The 13,638-nt window shown below is 32.8% G+C and overlaps 1 protein-coding gene across 14 annotated transcripts in view; it reads right to left on the reverse strand.

Moving 5' to 3' along the window:
* The window catches only part of Dnah12 (dynein axonemal heavy chain 12), a 256,363-nt gene that overhangs the window by 186,222 nt on the left and 56,503 nt on the right, over positions 1-13,638 (reverse strand). For all 14 annotated transcript variants that reach the window (XM_058582183.1, XM_058582184.1, XM_058582182.1 and 11 more), the window contains 2 exons: positions 4,153-4,338; positions 3,124-3,324 (listed from right to left, as the gene is read on the reverse strand). In XM_058582183.1, coding sequence (XP_058438166.1) covers positions 3,124-3,324; positions 4,153-4,338 — 387 coding nt within the window. The remainder of the gene's footprint in view (positions 1-3,123; positions 3,325-4,152; positions 4,339-13,638) is intronic.

Below are 13,638 nucleotides of genomic sequence, written 5' to 3' on the forward strand. Positions count from 1 at the left end.
GTCCTATATGTCAAGAAATTAGGCCTCATCTCTCTCTTTAAAAAAAAAAATTCTAGCAGAACTTTTAAATGTCTTCTAAATTCCCCTTGTTAGACAAATAAGAACTTTCCACACTGAGGATACAGCTCAGGGGTAGGAGTCCCTGGATTCAATCCCTAGTACTGCAAAAAAATAAAAATAAAAATAAAAACAGAAAATAATAATAATTTTCCACAAAAGACATGCTATCTAATCATGAAAGGCTATATGAATCTGATTCATGGGAAAATACCCAAATTTATGTCCTCTGAGAAGACCACTACTTTGTTGTTTCCAGATAATGGCCAAGATCTACAAAACACTATGATGTTCAAATTAAATATTACGTATTGTAAACATACTTCAAAACATCAATGTACCACAAAGTTATTATTTTTCAATTAAAATAAAATCAACTGTAATCCCAATGGCTTGGGAGGATGAGGCTGAGGTTCAAACCCAACCTCAGCAACTTATCAAGGCTATAAGCAACTCAACCAGATCCTGCCACTCATAAAATATAATAAAGGGTTGAGGATGTTGCACAGTGGTTAAGCACCCCTGGGTTCAATCCTTGGTATCAAAAATAAATAGATAAATAAATAAATAAAAGTTATTGCTGGTAAAAAACACAATAGAGGCCTGGGGTTGTGGCTTGTGGTAAGCGCTTACCTAACATGTGAAGCACCGGATTCAATCTTCAGCATCAGATACAATTAAATAAATAAAATACAGGTATTGTGTCCATTTACAACTAAAAAAATTTTTAAAAAAACATAAAAAATTGCTTCGGTTTGAATCACTCTGTCATTTATTATCTAAGTGAATGTAGACAAATTATCTAACCTTCTATTCCTTGGTTTCCTTCTCTACATATACAGATAACCAAAGTATCTACTTTAAAGGTCTGCTACATGAATTAAATTGGTTAATAAATGTAAATGTGCCAAATCAATATATGGCACACAGATTTGAAATATTTAAGAAATGAACAGAGGTGGGGCTGTGGTTGTAGCTTAGTTGTAGAGCACTTGCCAAATGTGTTAGGCACTGGTTCAATCCTCATCACCACATAAAAATATATAAATAAAATTAAGATATTGTGCTCATCTAAAACTAAAAAAAATTTTAAAATACATTACCTCTTTAAAAAATGAACAGAGGATAGGCAGGAGGTAGGTAGAAGATGATAACTATAAAGGAGAAGGAGTTTTTTAAAAGTACTAAAAAACAAAAGAGAGGAAGAAGAAACAGGAAAATTGGATACTATTGGGGCAAGACAGCAAATAAGGGGCAATATGAGGGACAAAAACTAAGATATGAACAAACAAATGTCAGATCAAAACAACTCAAATTTGGAGCTGGGGTTGTGGCTCAATAACTGTAGCACGTGTGGGGTACTGTGGTCGATTCTCAGCACCGCATATACATAAATGAATAAAATAAAGGTCTATCAACATCTAAAAACAAAATTTTAAAAAAGCTCAAATCCACATATAATTATACCCCATCTAAGTCAAACCAAGGCTAAATCATAAGCAGGTGAAGAAGAAAGCAATTAAAATGAAAGTACAATTATAGGTGTGTGTGTGTACAAATATATACACATAAAATATACATTGTACATACCTACACTCCCTTTCCACATAATCTTGCAGGATGGAAAAATGTAAGATAAAATATAATTATACTGATTAATTTCAATATATAGAAGAATAAAACTTCATCCCTATCTCTTACGCTGCACAAAGTCAAATCAAAGTGAATTAAAGTCTTAGGAATTAGACCATAAACTTTGCAATTGCTAGGAAAAAGAAAACATAGGACCAACACTCCATCATATTGGTGCAAGTACTAACTTCCTCAAACAAGAGCCCTAAAGCTCAAGTAATAAAACCAAGAATCAGTAAGTGGAATGTGAAGGAAAAAAGAGCATGAAGAGAGAGACAACAGAATGGGGGGAAATCTTTGCCTACTATTCCTCTGACGGGAGATCAACATCCAGCATATATAAAGAACTCAAAAAACTTAACACCAAAACACAAATAACCTAATAAATGGGCAAAATAACTAAACAGACATTTCTCAAAAGAAGAAACACAAATGACAAATATACAAAAAAAAGTTCAACTCCTCTAGCAATCAGGAAAATGCAAATCAAAACCACACTAATATTTCATCTCTCTCCACTCAGAATTGCAATGATCAAGAATACAAATAATAATAAATGTTGGTGAAGAGGCTGGGGTTGTGGCTCAGTGGTAAAGCACTCACCTCTCACGTATGAGGCACTGGGTTTGATCCTCAGCACCACATATAAATAAATAAAATAAAGGTATTATGTCCTTCTATAAACAAAAAAAAATTTTTTTAAATGTTGGTGAGGATGTGGGCAGAAAGGTACACTCATACATTGTTGGTGGGACTGTAAGTTAGTACAACTACTCCAGAAAGCATTATGGAGATGCCTCAAAAAATTAAGAATGGGGGCTGGGATTGTGGCTCAGTGGTAGAACGCTTGCCTAGCATGTGAGAGGCCCTGGGTTCATTCCCCAGCACCAAAATAAGTAAAGGTTAAAAAAATTAAGAATGGAACCACTATAAGACCCAGCTGTCCCATTCCTTGGTATTTATAAAAAAGAGCTAAAATCAGCATCCTGATTTTAAAATCAGCATACAGCATAGTGATATGGTCACTTCAATGATTATAGCACCACAATTCACAATAATCAAATTATGAAACCAACCCAGGCAACTCTCAGTAGATGAATGAATTAAGAGTTTTACTCAGCCATAAAGAATAAAATTATGACATTTGCTAGTAAATGGATAGAAATGGAAACCATTATGCTAAATTAAATAAGGCAGATTTAGAAAAATCAATAGTCAAATGTTTTCTCTCATAGGTGGAAGCTAGAACAAAATAAGGGGAAAATTTGTGGGGGTGGGTCAGGTGTTGGGAAGATCAGTGGAGAAGAAAAAGGAGATCAAGAGGGAGGTAGGAGGGACAGAAACCAGGAGGAAATGCAGAACGAATTGAATATTCAACAAATGGACTTGTTTACTTGACAGCACATATGTAATAAAATTGCATATGTAACATACCTTGATCTCTTTTTCAAATGGTTTGATAAAAGGTGAGCCTCTCATTGTCTGAGTTTTTATAATCTGATCATCAAGGATTGCCTGAATCTCATCCACTGAAGAAAGAATACAGACTCCAGTATCTCGATACAGACTTATATGAAAAGCAATATCATCCCAAGTTCCTATCATGTTATTCATGGCTTTCTCTAAGGAAAATTCCTAAAAGAGAGAAATAATGGTTTGGTGAAAAGAGGATCTTATTTACTATATTGCCTTTTCCCATGTGATTCAGTAAGCAACTTGCTGCATTACACTAGCATTTTCTGTAATGTAATAATTTTTTGTTAGAAAGTTTTTTTTTAAATAATTCAAAAATTTGTCAGAAGAATGTAGCTTTAAAATTCACTTTTTGCTCTAAAAACTACTGCTGTCAGTATTTAAATGGAAAACAGAATAAAATACCTTCTGGAGTTTCTCTAACATAGTCTTTCTGTAGGCCAGGTCTGAAGATTCTCTGTGTATTTCAAGAACACTATCTCTATGGCCATTTATTTTACTAGGAAACATACACACACATACACACACACACACACACACATACACACACACACACACCTATGTTACACATGTACCTGCCCAGGATTCTTTTTATTAAAACCTGTGTTTTATTTGCTTATTTTTATGTGGTGCTGAGGATCAATCCCAGTGCTTCCCTCATACATACTAAGCAAGTGCTCTATCACTGAGCCACATCCCCAGCCCCTCCCCAGGATTCTTAATGGAATAATTATGTATCATTTATCAATGCAAACTTATTATCCAGCCAGATTAGAATGTGGATGAATCAGGAAGAGGTCAAAAAAGCCATTTCTAGTCTGTATTCAAGACAAGCAAGCACATGCTTTGTGCAGAAAAGAGAGTATTCTTTCATTTTTGCCCTCATCTCTATCCACTGCTATCCAGTACTAAACACATTCGATCACAACAAAGCTATGATTATGCAATTTACAAATTAATCAAAGTATTTCAGTTTATCTTGATATTTACCTTGCTTGCTCCTGCACTTATCACTTCAAATTTTTCCAAGTATGGTGTAAGGTTTAATTTCAAAATTTTTCTCAATGTGGTTCCAGAGTCTGGAGTCAAGTCATAGCCAACAATTTCTGACATCTGTTTCCAGTGACGAGCTCTCATTCCTGGATTGCATAGAATGGAGACAGTAGGAATATACTCCTAATGGTAAAAATATAAACAATAATGTCATTTGACTCCCATACACGTAGATTCTATAGACAGCCCTTAATAGTATGAAATATATATTTCTTCAAATTATTTAATCTATTTACAGGAATACAACTAAAGTCTCAATTACATTTTGAGGAAGAGGAAAACTAACAAAATGATTCTAAAGTTCATCAGATGAAATAAATACATTTTTACATTTAAAGATAAAAAATTTGTTTTAAAAGTTAACCTGAAAAATAAGCATGTAAAAATAGCCAAGAAAAGTATAAAAGTTATAAAGAATGAGAGGTAAATGTTCTATAAAAATGTATATGATAAGGGCGGGAGTTGTGGCTCAGCAGTAGAGCACTCACCTGGCATGTGTGAGGCCCTGGGTTTGATTCTCAGCACCATGTATAAATAAATGAATAAAATAAAGGGCCTTCACCAAAGAAAATTTTTAAAAAATGTATCTGATAAAAGTATACTAACTAAAGCAATAGCATTATTTTAGAAATTTTAAGTTGTTTTATATATATATACTATATGTAGAAACATATGTTACAATATTAAAATATAACACACACACACACACACGAAGGGGGAAAAAGCCTTATCAAAATGCCAAAATGTAGCAACGTTTTAATTTCTTCTGAGTGAGATCAAGAGTTTTTAAACATCATCTTACATTTTTCTGTATTATCTGCTTTTAAGTACTGCTTAAAATAATATAAACTTTAAAGTTTTTAAAATAAAAATAATATATTCAACAACACATTTGTCATTCTTGATATCAACAGAACATTTTTCTTAAAATCAGGTACAAAATAAGCATACCAATTGTTACTACTTCTAATCAACATGTATTCAGTGTTTCAGCCAGTCCAAAAATTTACGTAAATAAAAGATATGGGGATTAAAAACCAAAAACAAAAACATTATGCTTCACAGATTGCTGTCTATGTATAGTTTCTGGATATTAAATTAACATAAAGAAATTAAACAAAATTTCTACATACTAGTCACAGCTAAAAACATAAAAAGATCAATTTATAATAGTAATAACAAAATAAAGTATACTGGGATAATCAAATTAAAGCTCTGCAAAGCTATTTGGGAGAAACCATATAACTTTATTCAATAATGTTAATGAAAATCTAAATAATAAAGATAAATCTAATAAGATACAAATAAATCTAAATGATAGAGATTCACATAAGTGACAAAGGTCATTGTCCAGAATATGTTATAAAAATCCCAAATATTAACAATAAAAACAGAAACAACCAACCACACAAGTGGAGTCCAAAGGTATAATTGAGGATTTATGCAGAAGAAGAAGTATGAAAGTCAAATTGAATGTAAGTTCTATGGTGGTAGGAACTTTTGTTCTTTTTACTGGTATGTCTCAATGAAGCACACAGAATACTACCAGTTATATCACTGTCAACCAATAAGAATTTGTTTAATAAATAAAATTTGAAAGCTAAGTTACATTTTATTAGAAATCAGGGAAATATAAATTAAAACCATATTAACATAATTTTGTATTTACTAGAGTAGCAAAAAATCATGACATCTGATGATGTGAGAATATGGGACTGGTAGGAATTTAAACTGAGAAATAATTTGAAATTTTCTGACAAAACTGAACAACCATATATTTTAATATTCAGAAGTCTCACTACTAGGCATATGCCTTTCTTAGAAAAACTCTTGCCCATATACGCTAGGACACAAGACTATATAAGTTAACAGTATTATAGGTACATGAAAATGTGCTTAACATCTCTAATAAACAGGGAAACACAAATTAAAATTACAATGAGATCTCATCTGTGTTAACCAGCTTTCCATTACTGTGACAAAATGCCTAAGAAAACAAGTATTAATAATAGCAAAAAGGAAATATATCATATGACTATAAAGAGGAAAATAAATAAATTAAGTAAGAAATATTCTATAGTAGTTGAAAAGAAAGGAAATATAATTTTGAATTGAGTATGGTGATATATACCTGTATTCCCAGCTACTCAGGTGACTAAGGCAGGAGAATAGCAAGTTCAAGCCCACCTGGGCAACTCAAAAAGACTGCCTCAAAATAAAAAGAGTTGAGGATGAAGCTCAGTGGTAGAGTGCTTGCCTAATGTCTGTGAGGCTCTGAATTCAACCCCTCGTATATACTGGGAAAAAACACAGTGTTCCATTTTTTAAAAAATCAATTTATACAAAACTGCTTATGGATGGCATATTTATTAAATTCAAATTTGGGGCTGGGGCTGGGGCTCAGCAGTAGAGTGCTTGCATTGCACGTGTAAGGCCCTGGGTTCAATTCTCACACCATATAAAAATAAATAAACAAAATAAAGGTATTATGTCCATCTACAACTAAAATATATATATATATATATATATATATATATAAATTAAAATTTGATTAAAACAAAAAAGCAAAGGAATTTGAAACATAAAACTTATGATACATTTAACTCTAAGAGGAATTAAAGGGATAAAATAGGGAAGGAATCACAGAAGGAAAACAACAGTATTAGTAACCTGACTCTAAAGAAGAGGAAAGGATTCATGGGTGCTCATTTTCTTACTGTACTTCATAACTTAAACACATTAAATATATACTGTGTTAAGGGGCAAGGATAAGTAAGAAATGGTTCTTGCACATCAAGGAGAATAAAATATAGTGAGAAAAATAGATTTTGGACAACTACTCCAAAGGTGGTAGAACAAAGAAATCATTAAAAAAAATTAAAATAAGATATATAAGATAATACAAGTGTTGAGAAGAAAGAGTGCTTATTTGTCCCTCTTCCCAATCCAAAGCCTTAAAAATCACACTGTTATTCTGATCTACCTCCTTAAAATAAAATTCACCTTACCTGTTCTCCAAATGAAAAAAATTAATTGCTTCAGGCCCTATTTTTCTCACAGGATACTGATATCCTCTACTTAGGAATTTCTTTATTCTATGAATCAAACATTATTACCCTATGTACATATGTAACTATATTACCAGTGGGGTTCTACATTATGTATGACCAGAAAAAGAAGAAATTATACTCCATTATATATGACATATCACAGTGCATTATATTACTGTCTCATATAACTAAAACAAATTTAAAATTTTTTTTAATGATTTTTTTGTTCTACAACCTTTGCAGTAGTTGTCCAAAATCTATTTTTCTCACTATATTGTATTCTCCTTGATGTGCAAGAACCATTTCTTACTTATCCTTGCCCCTTAACACATAAAAAATACTCCTCTCAGTGATGGTCAAATATTTTCTGAATTTAATTTTATTTTATTTGTATCAATTCTGTACTGCAAACAATGTTCAATTTCACTAATGAAATTATTAGATATGGTCGAAAGTCAATTTGAGAGACCTGGCAAAAACTAAAAACAACAACAACAAAAAACCCATACTACATTATTAGACCTTATTTAATGTCAATATCCAAGCCAAGTTGGCAAAAGAATTAAAACCAAGAATCAACAAATGGGATGGATTCAAACTAAAAAGGTTTTTTCTCAGCAAAAGAAATAATCAGTGAGGTGAACAGGGAGCCTACATCCTGGGAGAAAATTTTTACCCCTCACACATCAGAAAGAGCACTAATCTCTAGGGTATATAAAGAACTCAACAAGCTAAGAACCAAAAAACCCAAATAATCCAATCATTAAATGGGCCAAGGACCCGAACAGACACTTCTCAGAAGAGGATATACAATCAATCAACAAATATATGAAAAAATGCTCACCATCTCTAGCAATCAGAGAAATGCAAATCAAAACTAATATATCATCTCACTCCAGTCAGAATGGCAGCTCTTATGAAGGCAAACAATAACAAGTGTTGGTGAGGATGTGGGGAAAAAGGTACACTCATATATTGCTGGTGGGACTGCAAATTGGTGCAGCCAATTTGGAAAGCAGAATAGAGATTCCTTAGAATACTGGGAATGGAACCACCATTTGACCCAGCTATTCCTCCTCTCAGACTATACCCAAAGGACTTAAAAACAGCATACTACAGGGACACAGCCACATCAATGTTTATAGCAGCACAATTCACAATAGCTAAACTGTGGAGCCAACTAGATGTCCTTCAGTGAATGAATGGGTAAAAAAAAAGTGGCATTTATACACAATGGAATATTACTCTGCACTAAAAAAGAACAAAATCATGGCATTTGCAGGTAAATGGATGATGTTGGAGAAGATAATACTAAGTGAAGTTAGCCAATCCCCAAAAAACAAATGCCAAATGTTTTCTCTATTATAAGGGGGGTGACTCATAGTGGGGTAGGGAGGGAGAGCATGGGAGGATTAGATTAAATCTAGATAGGGAAGAGGGGTGGGAGGGAAAGGGAGGAGGAAGGGGATTAGCAAGGATGGTGGAATGTGATGGTCATCATTATACAAAATACATGTATGAAGATTTGAATTTGGGGCCAAAATACCTTATATACAAACAGAGATATGAAAAATTGTGGTGTATATATATTATAATGCAAAAAAATCAAGTACATGTATAATGGCTATAATTGGCGTGAACATACTTTATATACAGAGATAGAAAAAATTGTGCTCTCTGTGTGTAAAAGGATTGTAATGCATTCCACTGTTGTCGTGTATTTAAATAAATAAGAAAATTTTAAACAATTTTGTTTTAAAAAATGAGAACTATATCTGGGTGCAGTGGCACACTCCTTTAATCTCAGTGACTTGGGAGGCTGAGACAGGAGAATTCCATTTGAGACCAGCCTTAAAAACTTAACAAGGCTGTAAGCAACTTAGTGAGACACTATTCTCAAAATGAAAAAATAAAAATGACTGCCTCAGTGGTTAAGTGCCTCTGAGTTCAATCTCTGATTGAAAGAGAGAGAGAACTATATCACTCCTCAGTATTTATCCTAAAGAATGAAAGTCATCATACTATAGTGATACAATTCACAGTAGCCAAACTATGGAACCATCCTAGGTGTCCATCAATAGATGGATGAATAAAAGAAAACGTGGTTTATATACCACAAATTATGTCATTTGCAGGAAAATGGATGGAACTAGAGACCATTATATCCAGGGAAATATGTCAACTAACAAGGTCAAAGGTCATATTTTTCTCCCATATATGGACACTAGAGAAGAAGGGAAAAAAAAGTGGGGGTGGGAGGAACAGAAATCGCATGAAAATGAAAACCGGCTAAATTATATTGGTACATTGTGTGCATGTGTGAATATCTAAAAAAACAAATCCCATCATTATGTATAATTATCATGTACCAATTAAAAAAATGTGGAAAAAAATGAGAACTAATGAGTAAGGTTGCAAGATACAAGATCAATACACAAAAATCAATTATATTTCTATGAGCTAATAATAAGCAATCCAAAATTAAAAGTAGGGAAAATTCTCACACATCATATCATCAAGAAGAATAAAATACTTATGAATAAATTTAATGAAAAAAGGGCAAAACTTAGCAGGACAAAATGGCAACACTCGTAATCCCAAACATTTGGGAAGCTGAGGCAGGAAGATGACAAGTTAAAGGCCAGCCTGGGTAATTTAACAAGACCTTGTCTCAAAGTAACAAAGTCTGTGGATATGGCTCACTGGTAGAGCATCCTTGAGCTCAATGTCCCAGTACTTCTAAAAATAAAGAATTAAAGTGGGCTGGGATTGTGGTTCAGTGGAAGAGCACTTGCCTAGCATATACAAGGCCCTGGGTTCAATCCTCAGCACCACATAAAAATAAATAAATAAAATAAATATATTGTGTCCAACTACAACTAAAAAATAAACATTCAAGATTAAAAAGTAGGGTAGGGGGGATAGTATAGGATAGGAAAGGCAGCAGAATACAACAGACACTAGTATGGCAATATGTAAATCAATGGATGTGTAACTGATGTGATTCTGCAATCTGTATATGGGGTAAAAATGGGAGTTCATAACCCACTTGAATCAAAGTGTGAAATATGATATATCAAGAACTATGTAATGTTTTGAACAACCAACAATAAAAAATTTTTAAAAAAAGAGTTAGTGGATTTAGCATTTTATATCAAACTTAATGTAGTTCAAAATTTAGAAAATTCTTCATATAAACCAGCATAACTAAATTGGGAGGTAAAAATGGAATAGTAATAAAAAGCGTGGGCTTCAATCAGATGAAACAAGGTTCAAATCTAAATTTTGACTTTTATGATTTTGTGACCTTGGACATGCTTCATTTTCTTCATTTCTGGATTAAAAAAAATAATACCTGTGATAATGTAGGTAAAATATTTAATTGCTTTCGATACATGGCATGTACTTTCTTAATGAAGGGTAGCTTTTTATTATTATTATCCCAGATTCTGTTAAATAACTAATAAGAATTGCTATTCACTTTGGAGAGCTATATTTTTTTCTGTGTGGTTTGTTTTATTATTGGTTGTTCAAAACATTACAAAGCTCTTGACATATCATATTTCACACATTTGATTCAAGTGGGTTATGAACAACCAACAATAAAAATTTAAAAAAAGATTAAAAAGTACAGACTTATAAGTAAAAATTACAAATAATTGTTTAAAATTAAAGAAGACCTGATTAAATAGAAAGACACCCCATGTGCACATAAAATAGACTGGGGATATAGCTCAGTGATAAAACACCCCTGGGTTCACAAAGGTCACATATGATTTCATTTATATAAAATAATAGAATAAACAAATTCATAGAGAAAGTGGATTAGTAGCATCCATGGCCAAGGAGGAGGAAGGAATGGAGAGTAACTGCTAACATTTGTTGGTTTAGTTTTTAGAACAATGAAGATATTCAACAAGTAGATGACAGTGATGGCTGCACAACACTGTGACCTTTTTAAAAACCAGTGACTACATATTTTAAGAAGGTGGATTTTAGGGTATGTGAATTATATCTCAATAAAACCATTATAAAAAATACTAGCCAATAAAAAAGAAAAACGGGCTCAGGATGTGGCTCAAGTGGTAGTGCGCTGGCCTGACATGCATGAGGCACTGGGTTCGATCCTCAGCACCACATAAAAGAAAATAAAGAGATTGTGTCCACCTAAAACTAAGAAATAAGTATTTTTTAAAAAGAAAAGAGAAAAAACAGCAAACTACTGGTAAAATTGCAATGATAAGCATGTAACAATTTTTTCAAACATGAAAGCAGTCAACAAACCTTACTCTATTTCAATTTTCCTTCCATCATTGAGTACTATATAGCACACACTAGGATACTAGTACCAAATTTTTAAATTTTCAACAGGTGTTACCAAAATTTATTTAAAACCTGGGGCAGGGTAGGAAGTAGTGGTTGTCCTTATGATTTAAAGACTACTCTATTCAATTCACTGTTTACTATTTACTAAAGGTCACAGACTATACAATTACATGTTTACTTTTGTCTGGCAGAGATGCAAAAAATTTCTGTCAATTATAAAAGATACCTCCAGATGTTATGTTTCATTACCCTATATGACATTACTTGCTTTTGTGTCAATACTAGCAATTTTTATTTAACATTCAGTTATTAAATTATCTATAAATACTCATCTCTTCAAATGCTTTTTGAACTAGCCTTACCAACTTCTAGATTCTCTCAAAATATTAGACACATCTCATTTTTGTATGAGTTATGTTTCTATTTCATGTAAATAATAATTTAATAAGCTTTTAAAATTGGAGGACTATAAGCTAGTAACTTTATTTTTTAGTTATAGATGGACATAATACCTTTATTTTATTATTTTTTGTGGTACTGAGGATGAAACCTAGTGCCTCATACATCTGAGGCAAACGCTCTGCCACTGAGCCACAATTCCAGCCCTATTTTATTTATTTTTATGTGGTGCTGAAGATTATACCTAGTGCTTCACATGTGCTAGGCCAGCACTCTACCACTGAGCTACAATCCCAACCCCATTAGTAAACTTTTTATTTTGCTTGATAAGAACATCAGATTTTTGTTTTTAGTTCAAATTCATTCCCTTTTTATACAATGTCCAAGTGACCCTTACATAATTTGCTATTCAATAAAAGAAAACTTGTTCAAATAAGGTAACAGAAGAATTTTCCAGGTAACTGTTTATAATCCAGAAGCAATATCAATAAATCCTTAGGAAGCCAATCCATGGACTTTACACTTTTGTCAAGGACCAGTTGCTCTGGATTGAATATTCCTAGTTCTTTTAATGTTGGTCTAACTCCCTGGATGACATACGGAGTAGATTTTCTTATGAGCTTTGTCCTTAACAAACTCTAGGATGTGAACAGCACTAGCAAATCATTCAACCATCTGCATCAATGATTTGGAAGGTTCACTCCCTTTGTATACTTGTAGCTAGTTGTTATAGTCTTTTATATTTATCAAGTATTCTTATATGAAGGGACAGATTTCAATGGCTTTAACAGGAAAGAAATAAAAAACAGATTTCATAATAAAATCAAGTTTTCTGGATTCAGCTTTGATTCTGCTTCCAAATATTTTAATTTTTCTTCATTAGTACTTGATGATGAGAATAGTTCTACCAGGTATTTCTTGAGTTATTCTTAAGACTCAGTGTCTATTGGTCAACAACTTCTAGAATAAAACCCTTTTTTTTTCCTCCTAAGTATTTTTGCAAACACTAAAAATTTTAAATGTATTCATCCTGAAAAAAATAGTTAAAATGTTATTCAAAATTTGGATTATACTGAATTAATGACAGACTGCTTCATTTTGTTTTTGCTATTTTTTCGGTAAGTGGCCCTCCAAAGGCCCATGTGTTTTGTTCCCAGCCTGTAGTGCTATTGGTAGATGATAGAACCTTTAAGATGTAGGGCCTGGTTGAAAGTTTGTCCCTGGCTCATAGTTTGTTCTCTCCCTCTTCCTTCCTCCTTCTCCCCCTCCCTCCACCTTCTCTCCTTCTCCTCTCTTCTTTCTCTCTCTCCCTTCCTCCTCCCTCTCACTGTTTTCTGGACATAAAGCAAGAAGCTTGTTCTGCCTGCTTCACCACTGACCCAAAAGCAATGGGGTCAACCAACTATTAACTGAAACCTCTGAAACTATGAACCAAAATAAACCTTAATTGTTTTAAGTTGATTATCTCAGATATTTTGTTACAGTAATGAAAGCTAACAGTTTTATTATAGTAAATTATAAACAGTTGTAAAATCTTCCTGTTTTCCAGCTACTGATTTGATGTCATGTTCAGAAGGCAATATGTCATATAGGTCTGAGCAATCATCTTCTGCCTTTCTTGGGCCAAAGAAACCATTTTGCCAACATG

This window comes from Marmota monax, unplaced genomic scaffold (assembly GCF_021218885.2).
Source record: "Marmota monax isolate L192 unplaced genomic scaffold, Marmota_monax_Labrador192_F-V1.1 WCK01_AAM20220418_F8-fsc00042, whole genome shotgun sequence".
Classification (NCBI taxonomy): Eukaryota; Metazoa; Chordata; class Mammalia; order Rodentia; family Sciuridae; genus Marmota; species Marmota monax.